General features: G+C 35.4%; 1 protein-coding gene across 2 annotated transcripts in view; it reads left to right on the top strand.

The window, feature by feature from the left end:
* LOC110456637 (TBC1 domain family member 2B-like) overlaps positions 1 to 22,730 on the top strand; it is a 40,640-nt gene extending 17,910 nt beyond the window's left edge. Inside the window, exons 8-20 of one of the 2 annotated variants that reach the window (XR_002463605.1) lie at positions 1,381 to 1,487; positions 4,295 to 4,380; positions 4,923 to 5,028; positions 5,742 to 5,865; positions 10,260 to 10,405; positions 10,924 to 11,035; positions 12,243 to 12,374; positions 14,440 to 14,577; positions 15,663 to 15,839; positions 18,253 to 18,387; positions 18,733 to 18,810; positions 19,378 to 20,697; positions 20,752 to 22,730. Coding sequence is in view for 1 of the 2 variants with exons in the window: in XM_021507476.1 (XP_021363151.1) it covers positions 1,381 to 1,487; positions 4,295 to 4,380; positions 4,923 to 5,028; positions 5,742 to 5,865; positions 10,260 to 10,405; positions 10,924 to 11,035; positions 12,243 to 12,374; positions 14,440 to 14,577; positions 15,663 to 15,839; positions 18,253 to 18,387; positions 18,733 to 18,810; positions 19,378 to 19,473 (1,437 nt within the window). In the remaining variant the exon portion in view is untranslated. Of the gene's footprint in view, positions 1 to 1,380; positions 1,488 to 4,294; positions 4,381 to 4,922; positions 5,029 to 5,741; positions 5,866 to 10,259; positions 10,406 to 10,923; positions 11,036 to 12,242; positions 12,375 to 14,439; positions 14,578 to 15,662; positions 15,840 to 18,252; positions 18,388 to 18,732; positions 18,811 to 19,377 lie in introns of both variants that reach the window. The other variant, XM_021507476.1, reaches the window with a different exon arrangement.
* The last annotated feature ends 4,284 nt before the right edge of the window (positions 22,731 to 27,014 follow it).

Raw genomic sequence — 27,014 nt, 5'->3', positions numbered from 1 at the left:
CCTCGTTGTGTATGTTATATTTTGAGACTGATCATAAAAACAAAATGGATTAAAAGAAGAACTAAACAGATCTTTCTCATATTGCAATGATCGATTCTATTTCTTTCACATTAAGTACTGTACTAGTAAATATGTGAAATGACAAACTCACTTTGAAGGTTGGCTTTCATACACATCAGTATTAAGTTTAGATCAAAAGTTACCTCAAGGTGCATTTACTGTTAACATGACTCGATCAAACAGATTAGAGGAAAGAAGAGAAAAGATCGAACTGACAAAGAACTAATGAAGATGGTACAAAGGTGGGCGCCAAGATCCCTCTGGGATCACTTGTTTTCAAATGTACCTGGTACATATTTACTGAAAAAGAAGTAGTCAGGATATATAGACTTTTAATGATATAAGAATAACAAATAAGGAAGTTCAGACAAACAAAAGGAAATACAACAGTAGTGTGCTAATCTTTCAATGATAAAACACTTAATAAGGAGGATCCACTACAATATTTAATGTCCTGATTAGTATTGTTAAGTAGTGTATCCTTCTTAAAAAGTAGCATCTAGGCACTGTGCAGAAAGATTTATAATACTCTTTATAAAGTGATGTCCTGGTATGTCACAGCTAGACTTTAATTATTGTCATATATTAAACTTAACAGACAGTCACCAGACAGGGACAATACAAGGAACATACACATATCAGATAACACATGATGTATTTATGACATTATGGATTATATACGCGGAAGATTATCACCTACCAACCAGCCTTTATCTGTAGTTTATTTAACGAAGGCTTCAGGTTCTCTGTCATGGCCATTTATACATCATCTCTTATATTTTATTGTTAATTTTGGGAATCTATAAACACTAAATTAAACCTCTTTAAAATTGTTAAAAAAAAAAAGGAGAAAAAATACTATAAATCAAAGTGTTGATACTCACACATAAATTACAGAACAACTTCAGTAACTACAGGCGGTCAAATTCTGTCGTTAGGGTTTGTGATTTAGACATTTAAATACAATGAAATGGAAAAGACATTGAGGCTAATTGAAAATGATAACATTTGCTGTGTTTGTATTATTGCTATTTCTAATCCTGTCTCTCATGTCTTTATCAGTTTTATTAACCTTTAACACAATTACCATATTTCACCTAAAAAACACCCAACCCCCTGTACATGCTTCATCCTTTTTCTGACCAGTATCATCAAGCCCCTCTGAAATTATTAGCACCTCAATTATTAAAATTGTGGCTAAACATTTTTTGAGAATTTTGAAATGTTTTGCAATCATTTTAATTTCCCTAATTTCTAATTGCCCACGACGGTTAAAATTAATTTATATCAGTAATGATGATACTCATTGTATGTAAACAGGACATGTGTGCTGCATACGAAACCCAGAACAAGTTCCTTACCAACGAGATACTGGAGCTGAATGATCTACGACAGCACGATGAAGACAACGGCAAGACTCTGATGATGTACGTGTCATATAATCCATTAGTTTCTGTAAAGTCTGAGTTTGGACATTTCTGTTCTTTTATTCATGTTGATTTTAATAATTTCAAAGCATATTGAAGCATGTTAACATTTCTACTGTTTTGCTGCTAAACAAGTCTACCATTACTCCAAATATTGCCATGAAAACATAACACATCAAGAATCATTACACATGAATGTTTAATAAACAGTTTTCCAATCAGGAACTCTTTGGGTCTTTCCATTAAACTATTGGAGTAATAAGGTAACAGTCATGTTCAGATATCAAATCCTAACTTTGAAAGAAATTCTTTTACTGTTCTGATAAGCATTTGTTGTCTGATGGAAATATCAACTATAGGAAATATTATCTTGTTCCAAAAAAATTGCTGTTCCACAATTTGGGAAAGAAGTTTGTTTAAAATCTATCATTGACTGATAAAAACCACATTGAAAGATAAAATAGAATTTTTCTTGTTGTTTTGAATATAGATAAAAGGATTAAAATGCATATTCTTAAAATTTGTGAATTAATATTGCTGTAATATACATTATACCAAATATTTTTCGCCTTTTTTGCCCCATGTAATGAATTTATAGTCATTATGAACAGTTGTTAATAACTTAATGTACATAGTAATTGCATAATGTACATTGTAATGAAATGTCAAAGGAACATAATATACATAGTAATTGAATGTCAAAGGAACATAATATACATAGTTATTGAATGTCAAAGGAACATAACATACATAGTAATTGAATGTCAAAGGAACATAACGTACATAGTAATTAAATGTCAAAGGAACATAATATACATAGTAAATGAATGTCAAAGGAACATAATGTACATAGTAATTGAATGTCAAAGGAAAATAATGTACATAGTAATTGAATGTCAAAGGAACATAACGTACATAGTAATTAAATGTCAAAGGAACATAATATACATGGTAATTAAATGTCAAAGGAACATAATGTACGTAGTAATTAAATGTCAAAGGAACATAATGTACATAGTAATTGAATGTCAAAGAAACCTAATGTACACAGTAATTAAATGTCAAAGGAACATAATATACATCGTAATTAAATGTCAAAGGAACATAATATACATAGTAATTAAATGTCAAACGAACATAGTATACATGGTAATTAAATGTCAAAGGAACATAATGTACATAGTAATTAAATGTCAAACGAACATAATGTTCATAGTAATTGAATGTCAAAGGAACACAATGTACATAGTAATTAAATGTCAAAGGAACATAATGAACATAGTAATTAAATGTCAAAGGAACATAATGTACATAGTTATTAAATGTCAAAGGAACATAACATACATAGTAATTGAATGTCAAAGGAACATAATGTACATAGTAATTGAAAGTCAAAGGAACACAATGTACATAGTAATTGAATGTCAAAGGAACATAATATACATAGTAATTAAATGTCAAAGGAACATAATGTACATAGTAATTAAATGTCAAAGGAACATAATGTACATAGTAATTAAATGTCAAAGGAACATAATATACATAGTAATTGAATGTCAAAGGAACATAATGTACATAGTAATTGAATGTCAAAGGAACATAATGTACATAGTAATTAAATGTCAAAGGAACATAATATAAATAGTAATTAAATGTCAAAGAAACATAATGTACATAGTAATTGAATGTCAATGGAACATAATGTACATAGTAATTAAATGTCAAAGGAACATAATATAAATAGTAATTAAATGTCAAAGGACCATAATGTACATAGTAATTAGATGTCAAAGGAACATAACATACATAGTAATTGAATGTCAAAGGAACATAATGTACATAGTAATTAGATGTCAAAGGAACATAATGTACATTGTAAATGAATGTCAAAGGAACATAATATACATAGTAAATGAATGTCAAAGGAACATAATGTTCATAGTAATTGAATGTCAAAGGAACATAATATACATAGTAAATGAATTTCAAAGGAACATAATGTACATAGTAATTGAATGTCAAACGAACATAATGTACATAGTAATTGAATGTCAAAGGAACACAATGTACATAGTAATTAAATGTCAAAGGAACATAATATACATAGTAAATGAATTTCAAAGTAACATAATGTACATAGTAATTGAATGTCAAACGAACATAATGTACATAGTAATTAGATGTCAAAGGAACATAATGTACATAGAAATTGAATGTCAAAGGAACACAATGTGCATAGTAATTAAATGTCAAAGGAACATAATGTACGTAGTAATTGAATGTCAAAGGAACATGATATACATAGTAAATGAATTTCAAAGTAACATAATGTACATAGTAATTGAATGTCAAAGGAACATAATATACATAGTGATTAAATGTCAAAGGAACATAATGTACGTAGTAATTGAATGTCAAAGGAACATAATGTACATAGTAATTAAATGTCAAAGGAACATAATATACATAGTAATTAAATGTCAAAGGAACATAATGTACATAGTAATTGAATGTCAAAGGAACATAATATACATAGTAAATGAATGTCAAAGGAACATAATGTTCATAGTAATTGAATGTCAAAGGAACATAATATACATAGTAAATGAATGTCAAAGGAACATAATGTACATAGATATTGAATGTCAAACGAACATAATATACATAGTAATTAAATGTCAAAGGCGAATTTGGGCCGATAATGGATTTTACTGTCGAAGGGCAAGAATTTACGGTAAATATATTCTCCTAATTGCCATACAACGGGATGAGTATTTTAGATTGTAGTTTTACATGTGATATTTCAGGAGCTATGCACAGCTGGAGGCAAAGTTTTATCAAACCCACAGCAAATATCTTATTCTTCTGAAGGAGTTCAAACAGCCTGTCAGAGGTAGGTCACAAACATCTATTTATTCCCAGTGATATAACTGTAGGGCCTACAGGTTTACACTCTGTCTGCATGTCCATCTGTATTTCACTTTGTCTAGGGCATATCTCATACACTGTGTCACCTACAACTAACTTACTTTGCATTTAAGAACCTCTTGGGCAGAGTGTTGCATACTGAAATTAGATCTCACAGCTTCACTGTATACAGAGTTATGACCCTTTTTCACCTTGCCACTTTTTCCCAGGGCATATCACTTATAAATGAAATGCCGCATTTTGTATGTGAACACCTCTTAAGATGGTGGCGAGTCACATGCTGAAATCTGGTCTTGTGCCTTACAGAGTTTAATTGAGGAAACTAAAGATTGCTTGAAATACTAGCCTTGCTCTATCAAAATCTGAAGTAGGTCACAAATACCTAGTTCTACCATAATGTCTTACAATGACTTGCCAATATACATACTATACTTCCACAAAGGATATTGGTCATTACTTACAGAGCTGCTACAGCATGTATGACTTGTCTTTCTGTGTGGTCACTAGGTGGACAGGATGAGGTCCAGTCCCAGGAGATGGTCACTCAACTCCTCTCAGACGCACTGGACCTGGACGAAAATGAAGACATGGAATATAATCTGTTCACCTCCAGGTTTGTGCTGTTCTGTCACTAAACTTTATTTTCAGTAAACAATAAATATGTTTTAAATAAACAATGTCTAAGTAAAAAAATTTAAATGAAAGTCTCATTGGTGGTCAATAATTTAGTTAGAGTGAAATTAATTCGTTTAAAAGTGTTTAGATCACTTTTTGACTTCTCAGAAACAGCCTATCAGATTTTCATGAAAGTTGGTGATAATCATCAGCCTGTGGTGGAAATCTCTACTAGATCAGGAGCTGACCTGAGGGAGCTTAGGGGCGGAGCCGTTAGAGGTCACAGAGTGCACAATTTTCAAAAGCAATTGTCTTTTAAACTTACAGCTCGTAGATTGATAAATGATCATTTGATGATGGGATTGGAGTCTATACTCAACAACAGGCTGACCCAAAGGGGCAGAGGGGATGTAATAAGGGGTCACAATGTACAAAATCCTCAAATCCCATCTCTGAAATTACCATTAGATTTTCGCCAGCATTCCATGAAATGATCCTTACATGATGAGGATTAGAATTTGAACTCAAGAAGAAGCTGACTTCCCAAGCGATCTCCTAGGAGTTCACTTAGTGCAAAGTCTTCAAAAGAGCTTTCTCAAACTTTTTTGAACTTTTTGAAAACTTCCTGAGGTCATCTGCTCAACACTATGTGTACCATTCCTATTTCACTCAGGTGACTGTTAAGGCTTTTGGGCCCCTTGTTTTATACAGTGGACAGGAGCATGACCGGTATGGCTTCCTGAAGAAGTATGGTGGGGATGAAGATGATGATCCCCTTATCGCCAAGGCTACAAAACTAGAGAGGAAGTCTGAGGAGCTGTCCACCAAGATCAAGGTCAGTCAATAAACGGTCAGGATTATTTGACTTAGTGTTATGGGTAAAAAGTTCTAAATCTGGTGCCATGTTTAATTTTATTTTCTTGTTGAAGATAAATCGATATGTGTTGATAATAATTATACTCCCAGCTACCGTTGATCCATAGTAATAAGATAGCATACAAGAAATATCATGAACCCCTGAACCCATTTGGTTCATATTTACACCATAGCATGCAGATTTCAATTTCTACACAATTATATTTTGATGGTCATTTCCACACAATTAGATTTGATGGTCATTGGTCAATTTGAAAGGGTTAAAGGTCACAGATAAAACGTGGTTGGGGAAAGGGGGAGTGGGGTTTTTGTTCTGCTAATTACTTTGACACTAATATATGACACTGATGCAACACTGTGATATTTGATTCGCTGATGTTTAACTATGATATTTGATTCGCTTATGTTTAACTATGATATTTGAAACAGTAATATTTTATGCTGCAATATATACAGATATTTAACACATTGAGATATGGCTAGGATATTTGACACATTGAGATATGGCTAGGATATAGGACACATTGAGATATGGCTTGGATATTTGACACATTGAGATATGGCTAGGATAAAGGACACATTGAGATATGGCAAAGTATTCGCCACATTGATATATGGCTAGGGTATTAACACATTGAGATATGGCTAAGATATTTGACAAATTGAGATATGGCTAGGATATTTGACACATTGAGATATGATTAGGATGTTTGACACATTGAGATATGGGTAGGATATTTGACACATTGATATATGGCTAGGATATTTGACACATTGAGATATGGCTAGGATATTGGACACATTGAGATATGGCAAGGTATTTGACACATTGATATATGGCTAGGATATTTGACACATTGAGATATGGCTAGGATATTGGACACATTGAGATATGGCAAAGTATTTGACACATTGATATATGGCTAGGATATTTGACACATTGAGATATGGCTAGGATATTGGACACATTGAGATATGGCAAAGTATTTGACACATTGATATATGGCTAGGATATTTGACACATTGAGATATGGCTAGGATATTGGACACATTGAGATATGGCAAAGTATTTGCCACATTGATATATGGCTAGGATATTTGACACATTGAGATATGGCTAGGATATTTGACACATTGAGATATGGCTAGGATATTTGACACATTGAGATATGGCTAGGATATTTGACACATTGAGATATGGCTAGGATATTTGACACATTGAGATATGGCTAGGATATTTGACACATTGAGATATGGCTAGGATATTTGACACATTGAGATATGGCTAGGATATTTGACACATTGAGATATGGCTAGGATATTTGACACATTGAGATATGGCTAGGATATTGGACACATTGAGATATGGCTAGGATATTGGACACATTGAGATATGGCTAGGATATTTGACACCTTGAGATATGGCTAGGGTATTAAACATTGAGATATAGCTAGGATATTTGACACATTGAGATATGGCTAGGATATTTGACACATTGAGATATGGCAAGGTGTTTGAAACATTGATATATGGCTAGGATATTTGACACATTGAGATATGGCTAGGATATTGGACACATTGAGATATGGCAAAGTATTTGCCACATTGATATATGGCTAGGATATTTGACACATTGAGATATGGCTAGGATATTGGACACATTGAGATATGGCTAGGATATTTGACACATTGAGATATGGCTAGGATATTGGACACATTGCGATATGGCTAGGATATTGGACACATTGAGATATGTCTAGGATATTTGACACATTGAGATATGGCTAGGGTATTTGACACATTGAGATATGGCTAGGATATTTGACACATTGAGATATGGCAAGGTGTTTGAAACATTGATATATGGCTAGGATATTTGACACCTTGAGATATGGCTAGGGTATTAACACATTGAGATATGGCTAGTATATTGGACACATTAAGATATGGCTTGGATATTTGACACATTGAGATATGGCAAGGTGTTTGAAACATTGATATATGGCTAGGATATTTGACACATTGAGGTATGGCTAGGATATTGGACACATTGCGATATGGCTAGGGTATTGGACACATTGAGATATGGCAAAGTATTTGCCACATTGATATATGGCTAGGATATTTGACACAATGAGATATGGCTAGGATATTGGACACATTGCGATATGGCTAGGATATTGGACACATTTAGATATGGCAAAGTATTTGCCACATTGATATATGGCTAGGATAGTTGACACATTGAGATATGGCTAGGGGATTAACACATTGAGATATGGCTAGTATATTGGACACATTAAGATATGGCTTGGGTATTTGACACATTGAGATATGGCTTGGATATTTGACACATTGAGATATGGCTAGGATATTTGACACATTGAGATATGACTAGGATATTTGACACATTGAGTGTGCTGTGAGCTGTTGTGTGTGCTGTATGTGTTGTATGTGTTAGGTAACAGAGGATGATTAGCTGTTGTGTGTGTTGTATGTGTTGTATGAGTTAGGTTACAGAGGATGATTAGCTGTTGTGTGTGCTGTATGTGTTGTATGAGATAGGTTACAGAGGATGATTAGCTGTTGTATGTGCTGTTTGTATTGTATGTGTTGTATGTATGGTATGTGTTGTATGTATTGTATGTGTTGTATGTATTGTATGTGTTGTATGTATTGTATGTGTTGTATGTATTGTATGTGTTGTATGTATTGTATGTGTTGTATGTATTGTATGTGTTGTATGTGTTGTATGTATTGTATGTGTTGTATGTATTGTATGTGTTGTATGTATTGTATGTGTTGTATGTATTGTATGTGTTGTATGTATTGTATGTGTTGTATGTATTGTATGTGTTGTATGTATTGTATGTGTTGTATGTATTGTATGTGTTGTATGTATTGTATGTGTTGTATGTATTGTATGTGTTGTATGTATTGTATGTGTTGTATGTATTGTATGTGTTGTATGTATTGTATGTGCTGTATGTATTGTATGTGCTGTATGTATTGTATGTATTGTATGTGTTGTATGTATTGTATGTGCTGTATGTATTGTATGTATTGTATGTGTTGTATGTATTGTATGTGTTGTATGTATTGTATGTGCTGTATGTATTGTATGTGTTGTATGTATTGTATGTGCTGTATGTATTGTATGTGTTGTATGTATTGTATGTGCTGTATGTATTGTATGTGTTGTATGTATTGTATGTGCTGTATGTATTGTATGTGTTGTATGTATTGTATGTGTTGTATGTATTGTATGTGTTGTATGTATTGTATGTATTGTATGTGTTGTATGTATTGTATGTGTTGTATGTATTGTATGTGTTGTATGTATTGTATGTATTGTATGTGTTGTATGTATTGTATGTGTTGTATGTATTGTATGTGTTGTATGTATTGTATGTGTTGTATGTATTGTATGTATTGTATGTGTTGTATGTATTGTATGTGTTGTATGTATTGTATGTGCTGTATGTATTGTATGTGCTGTATGTATTGTATGTGCTGTATGTATTGTATGTGTTGTATGAGTTGTATGTATTTATGTGTGGTATGTATTGTTTGTGTTGTGTGTATTGTGTGTATTGTTTGTGTTGTATGTGTTGTATGTGTTGTATGTGTTGTATGTGCTGTATGTGTTGTATGTGTTGTATGTATTATATGTGCTGTATGTATTGTATGTGCTGTATGTATTGTATGTGCTGTATGTGCTGTATGTGTTGTATGTGTTGTATGTATTGTATGTGTTGTATGTATTGTATGTGCTGTATGTGTTGTATGTGTTGTATGTATTATATGTGCTGTATGTATTGTATGTGCTGTATGTATTGTATGTGCTGTATGTGCTGTATGTGTTGTATGTGTTGTATGTATTGTATGTGTTGTATGTATTGTATGTGCTGTATGTATTGTATGTATTGTATGTGTTGTATGTATTGTATGTGTTGTATGTATTGTATGTGCTGTATGTATTGTATGTACTGTATGAATTATATGTATTGTATGTGCTGTATGTGTTGTATGTATGGTATGTGCTGTATGTATTGTATGTGTTGTATGAGTTGTATGTGTTGTATTTGCTGTATGTATTGTATGTATTGTATGTGCTGTATGTATTGTATGTGCTGTATGTATTGTATGTGCTGTATGTATTGTATGTGCTGTATGTGCTGTATGTATTGTATGTGTTGTATGAGTTGTATGTATTTATGTGTGGTATGTATTGTTTGTGTTGTGTGTATTGTTTGTGTTGTGTGTATGGTTTGTGTTGTATGTGTTGTATGTGTTGTATGTGTTGTATGTGTTAGGTAAGAGAGGATGATTAGCTTTTGCGTGTATTGTAGGAAGCAGATGAGGTCCAGTCACATTTGGTCAAGTGGGACAACTTTATGGTAGGCCAGACAGGAAAACCCCTTGTCAGGTCGGCCGAACTGAAGGGACTGGTACGCATGGGGGTTCCTCATGAGCACAGAAGTCACATATGGAAAGGGTAAGTTACATTTCTGTATGTATCTTATGTGTGACGAAAGGGAAAATTCAACTTTATTTCGTAGCAGCAAAAATGTAAAATGCAGAAAAGTAAAACCTAAAAGATGACAATCTCTATTGATGAAAACCCTGGTAAACACTAATTAGAAATGTTCAAGGATTTTAGGCTAAAATTATTTGAGAAGGATAATTAGTGTTGTGTTCTCAAACATTTAATATAAAGAAATTGCAAAAAGATGTTCAAAATGTTCAAAACCTTCTTAGCACATCCACAAAACTTGTTTGACTTTCTTGTAACTTGGAGAGTGAATATATAAGATATATAGATGTGCATGATGGATAGTGGCTAGCAAAGGTTAATAGTTTAGTCAGGTGGTGTAAATGAGTGTTTCCTGCAGATATGTTTTGAAACGTCACATAGAAACACTTATTGGTTGTGTTACAAGAATCCTTTCATAATCCATAATTACCAACCTGTAGAAAGTGTTTAGAAATAATGATTGTTGTATTTATTTGTAGGTGTGTGAACTTTTATGTGAATGACAACAGAGATAAGTTGGGTCCACACTACTACAAGGGTCTGATCTCACGGTCAAGTAATACCACCCATCACGATCCTGCTGCCAAACAGGTAAACTTGTGTTAGACATAGTCTCATGAACCTCACACGATCCTGCTACCAAACAGGTAAACTTGTGTTAGACATAGTCTCAAGACCTCCCATGATCCTGCTGCCAAACAGGTAAACTTATGTTGGACATAGTCTCATGAACCTCCCATAATCCTGCTGCCAAACAGGTAAACTTGTGTTAGACATAGTCTCATGAACCTCACATGATCCTGCTGCCAAACAGGTAAACTTGTGTTAGACATAGTCTCATGAACCTCACACGATCCTGCTACCACACAGGTAAACTTGTGTTAGACATAGTCTCAAGAACTCCCATGATCCTGCTGCCAAACAGGTAAACTTATGTTGAACATAGTCTCATGAACCTCCCATAATCCTGCTGCCAAACGGGTAAACTTATGTTAGACATAGTCTCATGAACCTCCCATGATCCTGCTTCCAAACAGGTAAACTTGTGTTAGACATAGTCTCATGACCCTCACATGATCCTGCTGCCAAACAGGTAAACTTGTGTTTGACATAGTCTCATGAACCTCCCATGATCCTGCTTCCAAACAGGTAAACTTGTGTTAGACATAGTCTCATGAACCTCACATGATCCTGCTGCCAAACAGGTAAACTTGTGTTAGACATAGTCCTAGCTATTACTAGGCTTACAGTTCTGGCTAACTTGATACACTAACGATAATGATTTCTAATTTTACAAATGGTTACAAATTGAAATGTTTATTCATTAACAGTTGAAAATAAGCTGCAGCTGATTTCCAAAGTTTTATGACGTGTTTTTGTCTCTGTCTATAATTTCTATAACATTTTCTGTGGAAACATATGTGAGGATATGTATTCTGATTGTACTGACTTGCAGTCATATGGTTCAGACAGGTGGTACATATCCCCCGGTACTTGCTTTATCAAAGATGGTTAGAACATTACTTGTCTGATGAGAATAACAGAACATTCAACTTGTACATGTATTATCAATGATTGCTGTATCTTTGCTTTATCGGCTTATGAGAACAACTGATAGCAGATTACCTATGAAATTATCTTTTGTTAAAGAGGCCATTAATTAATCATAAATACTTGAGTGAAAAATCATGGACTGAAGACAGGAATGCCTATTGCAAAAACAACTTTATATCAACTTGTCTTTAATTCTTAGAATTTGTTCAAGTTGATAATTCTTTTTTGTTTTTAACCACATCAGATAGAACTGGACTTGTTAAGAACCCTGCCGAACAACAAGTATTACGAGAGTTCAGATTCGGATGGTGTAGCCAAGCTGCGACGTATATTAGTGGCCTACAGCCTTCATAACCCAGTCATTGGATACTGTCAGGTAACTACAGTCTCCATAACCCAGTCACTGGATACTGTCAGGTAACTACAGTCTCCATAACCCAGTCATTGGATACTGTCAGGTAACTACAGTCTCCATAACCCAGTCATTGGATACTGTCAGGTAACTACAGTCTCCATAACCCAGTCATTGGATACTGTCAGGTAACTACAGTCTCCATAACCCAGTCATTGGATACTGTCAGGTAACTACAGTCTCCATAACCCAGTCATTGGATACTGTCAGGTAACTACAGTCTCCATAACCCAGTCATTGGATACTGTCAGGTAACTACAGTCTCCATAACCCAGTCATTGGATACTGTCAGGTAACTACAGTCTCCATAACCCAGTCATAGGATACTGTCGGGTAACTACAGTCTCCATAGCCCAGTCATTGGGTACTGTCAGGTAACTACAGTCTCCATAAACCAGTCATAGGATACTGTCGGGTAACTACAGTCTCCATAGCCCAGACATTGGGTACTGTCAGGGAACTACAGTCTCTATAGCCCAGTCATTGGATCCTGTCAGGTAACTACAGTCTCCATAACACAGTCATTGGATACTGTCAGGTAACTACAGTCTCCATAACCCAGTCATCGGATACTGACAGGTAGCTACAGTCTCTATAACCCAGTCATTGGATACTGTCAGGTAACTAGTCTCTATAGCCCAGTCATTGGATACTGTCAGGTAACTACAGTCTCTATAACCCAGTCATTGTATACTGTCAGGTAACTACAGGCTCCATAACCCAGTCATAGGATACTGTCGGGTAACTACAGTCTCTTTAAACCAGTCATTGGAGACTGTCAGGTAACTACAGCTTCCATAAACCAGTCATTGGAGACTGCCAGGTAACTACAGTCTCTTTAACACAGTCATTGGAGACTGCCAGGTAACTACAGTCTCGATAACCCAGTCATTGTATACTGTCAGGTAACTCCAGTCACCATAACCCAGTCATCGGATACTGTCAGGTACCTACAGCCTTCATACCCCAGTCATTGAAGACTGTCAGGTACCTACAGCCTTCATAACCCAGTCATTGGATACTGTCAGGTAACTACAGCTGCCATAACCCAGTCATTTGATACTGTCAGGTAGCTACAGTCTCTATAACCCAGTCATTGGATACTGTCAGGTAACTACAGCCTCCATAACCCAGTCATTGGATACTGTCAGGTAACTACAGTCTCTATAACCCAGTCATTGGATACTGTCAGGCAACTACAATCTCCATAACCCAGTCATTAGATACTGTCAGGTAACTACAGTCTCCATAACCCAGTCATTGGATACTGTCAGGTAACTCACTTTGAAGGTTGGCTTTCATACACATCAGTATTAAGTTTAGATCAAAAGTTACCTCAAGGTGCATTTACTGTTAACATGACCCGATCAAACAGATTTGAGAAAAGAAGAGAAAAGATCGAACTGACAAAGAACTAATGAAGATGGTACAATGGTGGGCGCCAAGATCCCTCTGGGATATGTTGTTAATTGTATATGGTCACTACTGTGTTTTTTTCCATGCTTTGTTTTGACTACCAGTTGTTGATCTTGATTCTACAGTTAACATAATTATGGACTTCATTAAATTTCAGAACAATTTCTCACTTACAGTGAATTCATGTTCTTTTTCTAGATTTTATGTCATGGTGAATTAAAAAATAATTGATTTTGAAATGTTTTAGGCTTGACATGTATTATTTTGTCAAGTACATAACAAGCTAAGATCTAGGAGGCAATGTTCCCGAGAATTAAATATTGAGGTTGTTCCTGGTATTAAATAAACAGACAGTGAGCCTTTTTATATCTGCCACCTGTGTATTCTGACATCATGTTTAATCCAGCTAATTTGTTGAATACTATTGGGTTTCTGATGAGACAGGTTTTGTAAAGAAGAGAGAAGATAATATAAATTGTCATCTGTTAATATTTTTGTAGGCGATTCTTTTTGCCATTTTCTTGAATATTACAGAACTAGATACACTTTTATAAAATGTTTATTCTGTAAATAACCTTGGTTGATATATCTGAAATATTGTTTATAATGACAGGGTCTGAACAGACTGGCGGCCATTGGTTTGCTGTTCCTAGAGGAGGAGGAAGCTTTCTGGTTATTAGTGGCCATTGTAGAACACATCATGCCAAAGGATTATTACAGCAGAACTCTGATAGCGGCTCAAGCTGACCAGGTAGGTGATAGAGGCTCACTGACCAGGTAGGTGATAGGGGCTCAAGCTGACCAGGTAAGTGATAGCGGCTCAAACTGACCAGGTAGGTGATAGGGGCTCAAGCTAAACAGGTAGGTGATAGCATCTCACTGACCAGGTAGGTGATAGTGGCTCACTGACCAGGTAGGTGATAGCGGCTCAAGATAAACAGGTAGTTGATAGCATCTCACTGACCAGGTAGGTGTTAGTGGCTGACTGACAAGGTAGGTGATGACTGCTCACTGACCAGGTAGCTGATAGCGGCTGACTGACAAGGTAGGTGATGGCTGCTCACTGACCAGGTAGGTGATAGCAGCTAAAGCTTACCAATTTAGGAGATAGGGGCTCGAGCTAACCAGGTAGGTGATAGTGGCTCACTGACCAGGTACGTGAAAGTGGCTCACTGACAAGGTAGGTGATAGTGGCTCACTGACAAGGTAGGTGATAGTGGCTCACTGACAAGGTAGGTGATAGCGGCTCAAGCTAAACAGGTAGGTGATAGCATCTCACTGACCAGGTAGCTGATAGCGACTCAAGCTGACCAGGTAGGTGACAGAGGCCAAGCTGACCAGGTAATTGACAGCAGGATGTGATTGTGACCAAGACTAACCAGGTATAGGTGACAGCAGGTTGTAATAGAGACCTAGACTGACCAGGTAGGTGACAGTTTCAACACCCCAGGTGAAGACAATCTACACAAACTGTAATAAATAATGGAGTAACATCATAAAAACAATCAACATGTTTATGCATCAACAATAGAAGATTATGGAATGAAATTCATGGGAATTCAATCAACACTTGTATATGAGGTGAGAGAAAAATAACCATTCACCATTTTGGTAAGGTTTTTAAATGTCTATCCCTCAGTATATCCTGGGGCTAAACATTTAGAATTTTACCTCTTGGGTTGAGATTTTCCTGTCTTGCTTCCAATGGTAGGAAAGATCTTATTCAGTTTTCGTTTACATTGTTATCATAGATACTTTATGATAGTCATTCATTTGAATGTCACTTCTAAGAAATCAAAGATCAAAGGTCATGAGAATATTTATTGTTGTGTACAGAGAGTTCTGAAGGACATGGTCCAGGATAAGTTGCCTCGTCTGTATGCCCACTTCGAGTCCCACGATGTCGACCTGTCACTCTTCACCTTCAACTGGTTCCTCACCATCTTTGTAGACAACATCCCAGTGGAGACATTTCTCAGGGTGTGGGACGCTTACCTGTACGAGGGAAGTAAGGTACGTTACCAGCCAAAAGGTTCATAATACCATTCATCTGCACTCATTGCATGTGACATGCTTTACCTGTCATTAACCTTTAGATATTTTCTACTTCTTAAAAACTGATAAACCAGTTTCATTGAAATTTGTTATGAAGATTTCTTAGGCCAAATAGAAGTTACTTTTTCAGATTAGGGGTTCTGATCCCCTGGTGTTGCGGTGAGTGAGGGGCCAAAAAGGGAGAAATATTTTCTCTGGTTTCAGAAATACTTCAATGTAATTCCTTCAAAGGATGTAAAAGACAAAGAAATCAAAATTTTATTTCAGTCAGATTCTCTGTTTTCTCCTGGTGATAATTTGATTATTGCTTCATAAGAAAAAGGACATTTCTGACTTCTCTGGTTGATCAACTGATTCAACAGATTTTACAACCAGTTTTCTAGGGCAAAGTGTATGGACTGTGTTGTATCATTCAGCAAGATACTTTACTCCGCTTGTTCCAGTACTCAGCTGTAAATGAGTATGTGGTAGGGCAGTGCTAGAATATTGAATGCTAGCTGTGAGCGCCGAAATTGCAGCACCGGCTGTATGCTCCCCAGTGAGTTGAGAAAGATATTGGCTGGTTGCATAGGCCCTATCACCACAGATAATAATTTGTGAATCGCTTTGAGATGACCTACGAACTAGGTTCTAATAAAGCGGTATATATAAGAACCTCGAATTATAGAAAAAGACTAAAACCAAAATTAGTTTTTATTCCTCTATGGCCATGCAACAAGAGCCTAGAAAGGGGGAAATTCACTAAATTTTCAAAAATCTACTAGCAAATGCTCATTAGATATGGAGGATATAGCATTTTTTATGAAATTGCATTGCAAATTTCCTTTTTCTCAGATTCCTCTCTGCTTCTGCGGAAGGGGTAAAGTTTACTTTAGGTATATGGGAAAATAGCCTTTTTGGACTTCTCAATATTTAACTATGAACCAATTACCTATTGAAATTGGATAGTAAATGGGGAAGTGAAAGTGTAAAAATAGCATTAGTGCAGGTGGGGAAATATGGTTATACAGTAACTTGTTTGAAGGAGTCAAACATGGAGAAATGTTTTTATCACTTCCTCGTCACAAATGGACTATACCCATAAGCATATAACAATATTTATATCTATAATGGTTAGACAATGTATTGTATTTATATCTATAATGGTTAGACAATGTATTGTATTTATATCTATAATGGTTAGACAATGTATTGTATTTATATCTATAATGGTTAGACAATCTATAATGGTTAGATAATGTATTGTATTTATATCTATAATGGTTAGACAATGTATTGTATTTATATCTATAATGGTTAGACAATGTATTGTATTTATATCTATAATGGTTAGACAATGTATTGTATTTATATCTATAATGGTTAGACAATGTATTGTATTTATATCTATAATGGTTAGACAATGTATTGTATTTATATCTATAATGGTTAGACAATGTATTGTATTTATATCTATAATGGTTAGACAATGTATTGTATTTATATCTATAATGGTTAGACAATGTATTGTATTTATATCTATAATGGTTAGACAATGTATTGTATTTATATCTATAATGGTTAGACAATGTATTGTATTTATATCTATAATGGTTAGACAATGTATTGTATTTATATCTATAATGGTTAGACAATGTATTGTATTTATATCTATAATGGTTAGACAATGTATTGTATTTATATCTATAATGGTTAGACAATGTATTGTATTTATATCTATAATGGTTAGACAATGTATTGTATTTATATCTATAATGGTTAGACAATGTATTGTATTTATATCTATAATGGTTAGACAATGTATTGTATTTATATCTATAATGGTTAGACAATGTATTGTATTTATATCTATAATGGTTAGACAATGTATTGTATTTATATCTATAATGGTTAGACAATGTATTGTATTTATATCTATAATGGTTAGACAATGTATTGTATTTATATCTATAATGGTTAGACAATGTATTGTATTTATATCTATAATGGTTAGACAATGTATTGTTTTTATATCTATAATGGTTAGACAATGTATTGTTTTTATATCTATAATGGTTAGACAATGTATTGTATTTATATCTATAATGGTTAGACAATGTATTTTATTTATATCTATAATGGTTAGACAATGTATTGTATTTATCATGCAGTAAACCCAGGGGACCAAGAAATAATCTCTGACACAAAGCAGGGGAATAGGCTCAGTACAGGACAATAAAATAGCATGTGCTGGAATTTCTTCTGAACTTCAAAAACATGGGTTTATTGCCAGACAAATACAGCATATACCCTTAAAACATGAACATACTGGACAATCAAATAATGTTAATTTGATGCTTGATTGATGAAAAATCTATGTTTTTCTTGTCAGATGCTGTTTCGTTTTGCTGTGGCCTTTTTCAAAATGGCAGAGGAGGATATTTTACAACAGGATAGTACACTGGCAGTCAACCACTATATGAGAGTTATAGGAGAGAAGATGGTTAATGTTCGTAAGATTTCACAGGTAATGGTAATAATGTGTCTTAGCAGACCCAGCTATTTCACAGGAAATAGTAATACAGTCTATATTGTGTATTAGGCAAGTTGAACTGTATGTTCTTACTATATCAGTTGTCGTATTTGCTACCTGTATATTTGATAGACTCTATGTTAGGAATGCATGACTGTCGTAAAATAACAACCAGTGTTAGGAATGCATGACTGTCGTAAAATAACCCTGGTTGTTGTTAGAATATCAAACCCTGGATTTATAGTAATGCATGGGATTATTTATAGAATGTTAGAGGTAAAAAAAATCAAATCTACAGAATGAATCAGAATTGAGTTAACAGAATGTTTACATTGACAGTTCGCCTTTAACTGGATCAACCCTTTCCCAATGAAGAATATCGCCACCAAACGGCAGTTCTACCTCCAACAGCTCAGGGTAAGTTATAAACAAGGGGAGAGCACCCATGTTAAACAACGGGAGAGCATCCGTCCACCTGTCCTGTAGGGATAGGAATAGACTAGGTATGGCTGAGTTTTACTATTCAGTCCTAGTGACAAGTCATTTTGACAGCCTTCAAACCCTTTTTGCTGTTATGCAATATAACTGAACTTATAATTCATCAAGAAGAATGGTTAGAAGTATCCCTAATATTGCCAGTATTGAAATGGCTATTGTCTGCTGTTGAAATGTCTATTGTCTACTGTTGAAATGTCTATTGTCTACTGTTGAAATGTCTATTGTCTACTGTTGAAATGTCTATTGTCTACTGTTGAAATGTCTATTGTCTACTGTCACCTTAATGTGTTTGCAGCCCTATGAAAGCAATTTCTTAAGGTTGTATTTATGTAGGGTCACAGCAGAAGGGCATTTATAACTGTTGGTTATAAATATATTTCTGCTGTAAACCTTTACATAAACACAACCCAAAAAAATAAATTCATTTATTTGAATATGATATGAAATTGTCTTTTAGTTTGTAATGTTGAAATGTGTTTGCTGTAGGGTGAACTTGCGGAGCTGGATCGCCTAAGAGAAGACATTAGGAGCCAACGTACCACATCTGAATACAGAGAATTCTTCAGTGATGATGAGTTATAGCACTCTCCTTGTGCAATGGCAAATGTTTGTAGAGTGTTACTTCTCTAATACGACCTCTGAGTGTTCTGTCCAATCCAACATAATTCTATATTCACATGTCACATCAAAACTACCAAATATGACATGTGTGTTCAACTCAGTATCTGACTCTCTGTTTGAAGCAAGCTGGATTCCAGTTAGACATTCAAGAATATCAACCTCGCATTGAGATTTCTCTGTTATTCTTCCCATCAGGGATGTCTGACAATGTCCAGGATTTACTACACCATAGTAAGCTCAAATGAACAAGTAAATACAGCTTGACTGTTGGATGTTTCAGTTGAGAAACTATGTTGGCAATGCCCTGAGTATGAGAGATTCAACACAAGATTTAATAGCATTTGGAGGTTGCTCCTTCAATATGCTGCTGTTAATGGCTGTTCAATGATGACCCCACCCTGTTGTTATTATGTCAAAGACATGATGCCATTTTTTATGGATAATAATAGTGATATGTCAGTTTCCCTGCTTGGAACTTCGTGCTAATTTTTCCCTTGTTTGGCACAAAGTGCCTGTAAATGTATGCAATGGTACACCATCTGTCTCTCGTCCAGGCTATATTTTTCCTTTATACACACAACTTGAGGATCCCTGATGTAATGAAACATTATATCTGATCAGTATTGCTTGCTGGGATGAGTTAAGGACTATCAACTTAGTTCAACTAAATGATCTTGACCCAATATCAAGGTCACTGGGGCCAGATATGTTTAAAACTTCAAACAGCTTCAAAAATATCCATGGCCTTGGTCTGTAGTTTGAAGGGCTATCAAATTTGTTCAAATAAATATGACCTTTAACCACTTTGAAGGTCACAGATGTAAAATGTGATTTGCAACAAGATTCAATAACAGGTGAGTGATATATCAGGCCCAGTGGGCCTCTTGTTAAAATGATAAATGCAATGTAAATGAACATTATATTGATATGTGCAATACTATTGTATAAACTTGTCTTGTAGCATTTTAGATTCGAAGCATTCCATTTTGAACATAATATGTACTAAATTATGTATTACATTGATTCTCATTTTGTTGTTAGTACACAAAGGAGCCTGTAACAATGGTTTGTACAAAATTTATTAATTATTTTATAAGATTTTTAATCTACCATATTTTCTAACAAATGTGTTTACAACGCAGCCTTAATAATCCAGCCTCCTTCATTTCCAGCATAAGCTTAAAGGTGAGTGGATTGTGAAACAGATGGATTAAAAGGACAATTTAATGTATGAAAAAGGGCTAGTATGTCCCCTAAAACACTTAGTGGATTAAGTAGGTTTGCCTGTAGTCTACATATGGCTAATGACTTGAAGGAATTTATTCAGCTGAAATCGGATTTTATATATTGATATATGATAGAGAAACTGGATGAAGTCTATTAGAGTTCTATTATAGCCATGGAGTTTTGTAAGTTAAGTTTTTTCTGATCCAATAGACTGTTCTGGTGTTCATCTCAATTTCAGTACTTGAATGACTGTGTTGGAGAATGCTAGCAGTCTTAGGACTATTTCCCACCATACTGATTTAATTTGTGTATTTTGACAAACGTCCATATTTACTTTCATCATACCATTTCTATGTACATTTCTTTAAAAGATTCTATCTTATATCTTATTCTTTATAATTTATCTATGGCATATGCAAATTTTTCACATACATTACCAGTCATTATAGAGATATTTTTCTTGATTGTAGTGCTATTATTATTATTATTAAATTCCCCACCAAATCAATGTATGTAAAGCCTATTTATATTAGAAACATGATGTAATCGATTATGTCAACAAGTATGTGAAAAAAATTGAAGTTGTTTTTAGCTCACCTGGCCCTAAGGGCCAAGTGAGCTTATGGCATACCGTAGCATCCGTCGTCTGTCAACTTTTTACATTTTAATCTTCTTCAAAACTACTGGGCCAATTTTGACCAAACTTGACATGAAACATTACTAGGACATGGGGATCTGAATTCATGAAATTTATGGGGCTACGCCCCCAGGAGCCTGAGGGGCAGGGCCAAATAGGTAAAAAAAATGGAGTCATCTTTGAAAATCATCTTCTCTACTCCTACAAGTTATAGAGAGTAATGGCACATTTAATTATAATCATCAACTAGCCCTCTTTTGAATTTATGAAATTTATGGCCCAGGGGTCAAGGAGTCAAGAGGTAGGGCGGGGTCAATATTGTGTACTTGTTATGTAATTATGTATTTATACATTTAATTTTTATTCTTCAAAAACTACAGGGCCAATTTTGACCAAATTCGACTTGGAAGATCACTAGGACATGGGGATCTAACTTAATAAAATGTATGGGGCTGCACCACCAGGGGCCTGAGGGGTGGGGCCAAATAGGTAAAAAATGGAATAATCTTTAAAAATCTTCTTCTCTACTCCTTCAAGTAACAGAGAGTAATGGCACATCATAATCATCAACTGGCTCTCTTTTGAATTTATGAAATTTATGGCTCTTGGGTCAAGGGGTCAAGTGGTATGGTGGGGTCAATATTGTATGTTATGGATCTTTAAAACAGTTGAGATCCCCACCCCATTACCATATATAGTATTGCTGGGCATCAAGAGATAAACACAATTATGATGTAAAAATAGGCCCTGGGGTCTTTCTCCATCCGTAGGAACTTAGTTTCTGGGTTATATCTTTGAAACAGTCGCGATCCCCACCCCATAACAATAAATAGCATTGCTGGGCATCAAGAGATAAACACAATCATAATGTAAAAATAGGCCCTGGGGTCTTTCCCCATGCCTAGGGACTTAGTTTCTGGGTTATATCTTTGAAACTGTTGAGATCCCCACCCGATAACCATATATAGCATTGCTGGGCATCAAGAGATAAACACAATCATGATGTAAAAATAGGCCCTGGGGTCTTTCTCCACCGCTAGGGACTTAGTTTCTGGTTTATATCTTTGAAACAGTTGAGATCCCCACCCCATAACCATATATACAATTGCTGAGTATAGAAAGACGAATGCACATATGCTTCCAGGAAGGCCCTGGGGTCTACCCTACCCTTGGAGACTTAACCCTGAGTCATAACTTCGAAATGGTTAATATCCCCACCCCTAAACTATATATATAAATGCTGGGCATAAAGAGATGAATGTAGTTATGATATGAGAATGGACCCCAGGGTCTGCCCAACCCTTGCAGACTTAACCCCTGGGTCATAACTTTGAAACGGTTGAGATCCCCACCCCAAAACTATTGATACAAATGCTGGGCATAAAGAGATGAATGTAGTTATGAGAATGGACCCCAGGGTCTGCCCAACCCTTGCAGACTTAACCCCTGGGTCATAACTTTGAAACGGTTGAGATCCCCACCCCAAAAGTATATATACAAATGCTGGGCACAAAGAGAGGAATGCAGTCATGATATTACAATTGATCCTGGGGTCTGGCCATAACCTATGGAGCTTGTTTCTGAGTCACAGCTTGGAAACAGTTGAGATCCCAACCCCATAACCATACATAAAATTGTTGGGCATGAACAATCTAATCTAGATATGCTACAAGGATGAGCACAGGGGTCTGGCCCATTCCCTTGGATCTTATTTGAAGAATATTTTGCCATGATTGCTTAGATATCCAGGTGAGCAATACAGGTCCTCTGGGCCTGTTGTTTATGGTATAAAATGTATTTCAGTTTTTAGCTCACCTGGCCCGAAGGGCCAAGTGAGCTTATTCCATGGTGCAGCGTCCGTCGTCCGGCGTCCGGCGTCCCGCGTCCGTCAACTTTTTCCTTTAAAATGCTACTTGCCCTGAATGGCTCAGAGGATTTTGACCAAATTTGGTCAGGAGCATCATTGGCCAAAGGGTTCTCAGTTTTGTAGAAACGGAGGGTATAACCCCCCTGGGGGCAGAGGGGCGGGGGCAAATAGGGGAAAAATAGGTAAATCTTTAAAAATCTTCTTCTCCTCAACCAATAGAAGGATTTTGACCAAATTTGTCCTAGAGCATCTTTGGACAAAGGAGACTCAAGTTTGTATAAACGGAGGGTGTGGCCTCTTTGGGGGCAGAGGGGCGGGGCCAAATAGGGGAAGTAGAGGATTTTTTCTCTCCTACTATACAAGTAAATGGATTTAAACCAAATGCAGTCTGAAGCTTGGTCAGGAGCATCATTGGCCAAAGGGTTCTCAGTTTTGTATAAACGGACGGTATAGCCCCCCCTCGGGGCAGAGGGGCGGGGCTAAATAAGGGGAAAAAAGGGAAATCTTTAAAAATGTTCTTCTCAACCAATTGAAGGATTTTGACCAAATTTGTCCCAGAGCAACTTTGGACAAAGAAGACTCAAGTTTGTATAAATGGAGGGTGTGGCCCCTCTGGGGGCGGAGGGGCGGGGCCCAATAGGGGAAATAGAGGATTTTTTTTCTCATGCTATACAAGTGAAGGGATTTTAACCAAATGCAGTCTGAAGCATGATTAGGGACAAAAGAATCAATTTTGTATAAACTGAGGTGTGTGGGCCTCCTTCTAAGGGCAGATGGGTGGGGCCCATTAGGGGAAATAGAGGAAAACATCAAATATCCTTCTCCTTTTGTACCGATGAAGGGATTTTGACCAAATTTGGTCTGGAGCATATGCATTGGCCAAAGGGTTCTCAGTTTTGTATGAACGGAGGGTATGGTCCCCCTGGGGGCAGAGGGACGGGCCAAATAGGGGAAAACAGGTAAATCTTTAAAAATCTTCTCCTCAACCAATTGAAGGATTTTGACCAAATTTGTCCTAGAGCATCTTTGGACAAAGGAGACTCAAGTTTGTATAAATGGAGGGTGTGGGCCTTCTGGCGGCATAGGAGCGGGGCCCAATAGGGGAAATAGAGGATTTTTTTTCTCATGCTATACAAGTGAAGGAATTTTAACCAAATGCAGTCTGAAGCATGATTAGGGAGAAAAGAATCAATTATGTTTAAACTGAGGTGTGTGGATTCCCCTTCTTTGGGGCAGATTAGTGGGGCCCATTAGGGGAAATAGAGGAAAACATTAAAGATCCTTCTCCTTCTGTACCGTTGAAGGGATTTTAACCAAACCAAACTTGTTTTAGAGAATCTTTGGGCAAAGGGAATTCAATATTTATAAATGGAAGATGCAACTTTGTTACTTGTACTTCTTTGATAAACCTGAATGGTACTCAGCAGGTTTTAAATTGAAAAATAAAATACCAGGTGAGCTATTAAGGCCCCTGGGCCTCTTGTTTACATGTTTGAATTGAAATTGTATACCAAACCTTTTTGTCTATCATGTAAGTTTGCTAAGTTCTTCTGTTCAGCTCCTGTTCAATGTTCTGCTGTTAGTTTTTAGTAACTTCTCCTGCAGTTTGAACCATAAACTAGGATTTTCAATGATGTTTTTTCTTCAAAATGTGCAATACTTATTACCTGGTAATGGCAATGCAGCTCAGCAAAGTATTGTTAAGATGAAGATGGGGTATATGTAAAACTTCCTATGAGGGGCTTTTTATGTCCTGTAATTATATTTTTATAAGACTTTCTAATTGTTCTGATCGGTATATTATAACCAAGGGTACATTTACTAGGGATACATCAACCACAAATTTAATACTCATTTGTAAATTATTTATTTTATTTTGTGTGTTCCGCACTTTTAGAATCAAAATGTCTTTAATTTAATAACCAATGCAAGATGCATTCCTCTTTTTAACAGTTAAAGACTCAGTATGATTTCTTACCAATAGTGCTTATTAAGATGTTTTTTTGTTGTCAACTAACCGATGCCCAAGACTAAATTTTATGTAGGGGTTTGCAATTTTTTCTTTATTTACAATGATAAGAAGAAACAGGCCCGACTAGGAGACTATTTCAATGGTCCAATAATATATAAATTTCAAAATAAAAGAAGTTGATCGGACCTTTGAGGCACAGTTCACACAGCTAGTACTCTTTGGTACACCTATACTTTAATACAGTGCATTCATGTTTCATGTACTGATAAAACAGAATTATCCCTTCATCTTTTTCAACCAAAGGGTGCTTATTAGTAATTTTTAGCATTATGTGATAGTATTGTGAGCAAGATGATGTAAGATTGAGGAATGACAATAGCATGTGCAATAAATGGAGAGTGTTGGTGGATATACCAGGTATATATGTATGTAGTAAATGTACAAAAAATGGTAAGGAAGTATTGTTTTATCTATTTTATTGATGAGCCTATTGAGTCACTGGGACTTATTGAGTCACTGGGACTCTGTCACACAGCCATGAACAATTAAACAAGTAATGTTTGTTAATATGCACTGAAACTGATATGTAAACCTATATTGGTTTTTTTTATTCAACAAGAAGCGGTACCGAATTGGCTGTACATGAATTTCACAGCATTATAACAGAGTCATTTATAAACCTGACAGAACAGGTTCAACTCATTAGACTTGTTAGATAGCAGGGAGGCATCTCTCCTGATTATCTGGCTGCATGGGTGACCAACAATCACTCTCTGGAAATATCATATAATGAATAATAATTTGGAGATATAATTTGTTTTGTTTTTGTTAAAGTTTAGTAAGAGAAATGTCTAACTGCAAAAATGATTTTATCAAACTTATTACATTTTTATTTTGCACATTTATATTGTACATGAAACAAAAAACTTGTGAGATTAAGTGATTGACAGTTCGCATGTTGTTTTTGTTATATAAGTGCTAGATAAGGTTACAAAACACCGTACATATATACACATATGTATTGAGGGAAGTACAGGTAAGGAAGGCCTAAAGAAGGCAGACATTTAAATGATGATCCAAAGATTAATCACAACATATTTAGTGAGAGTGACCTACTTCCTGGATAAAAAAATCTCAATGATGGTTCCTAACTCTCACTGATATTATTATCAGCTATTAGAATTCCTAAAAATGTATAACTATATACAATGTACCAGTGATTTATTTCATCTTGCCACGAAGAGAAACAAAATCGGTTAGCACATTCCAAGTCTCAAAACTTTATTGTTATTTTTTTTAACTTTGTTGTTATCTGTTGAAAGATTGTGTTACAGTATACATGTATAATCTACAATAAAGCTTGAGGAAAAGTCCTGTAGACTGTAGATTGTGTTACAGTACACGTGTATAATCTACAAAAAAGCTAGAGGAAAAGTCCTGTAGACTGTAGATTGTGTTACAGTACCCGTGTATAATCTACAATAAAGCTTGAGGAAAAGTCCTGTAGACTGTAGATTGTGTTACAGTACACGTGTATAATCTACAATAAAGCTAGAGGAAAAGTTCTGTAGACTGTAGATTGTGTTACAGTACACGTGTATAATCTACAATAAAGCTAGAGGAAAAGTTCTGTAGACTGTAGATTGTGTTACAGTACACGTGTATAATCTACAATAAAGCTTGAGGAAAAGTCCTGTAGACTGTAGATTGTGTTACAGTACACGTGTATAATCTACAAAAAAGCTAGAGGAAAAGTCCTGTAGACTGTAGATTGTGTTTCAGTATACGTGTATAATCTA

Source organism: Mizuhopecten yessoensis, unplaced genomic scaffold (assembly GCF_002113885.1).
Source record: "Mizuhopecten yessoensis strain PY_sf001 unplaced genomic scaffold, ASM211388v2 scaffold8811, whole genome shotgun sequence".
NCBI lineage: Eukaryota > Metazoa > Mollusca > Bivalvia > Pectinida > Pectinidae > Mizuhopecten > Mizuhopecten yessoensis.
This window is presented reverse-complemented; position numbering and strand designations above follow the sequence as displayed.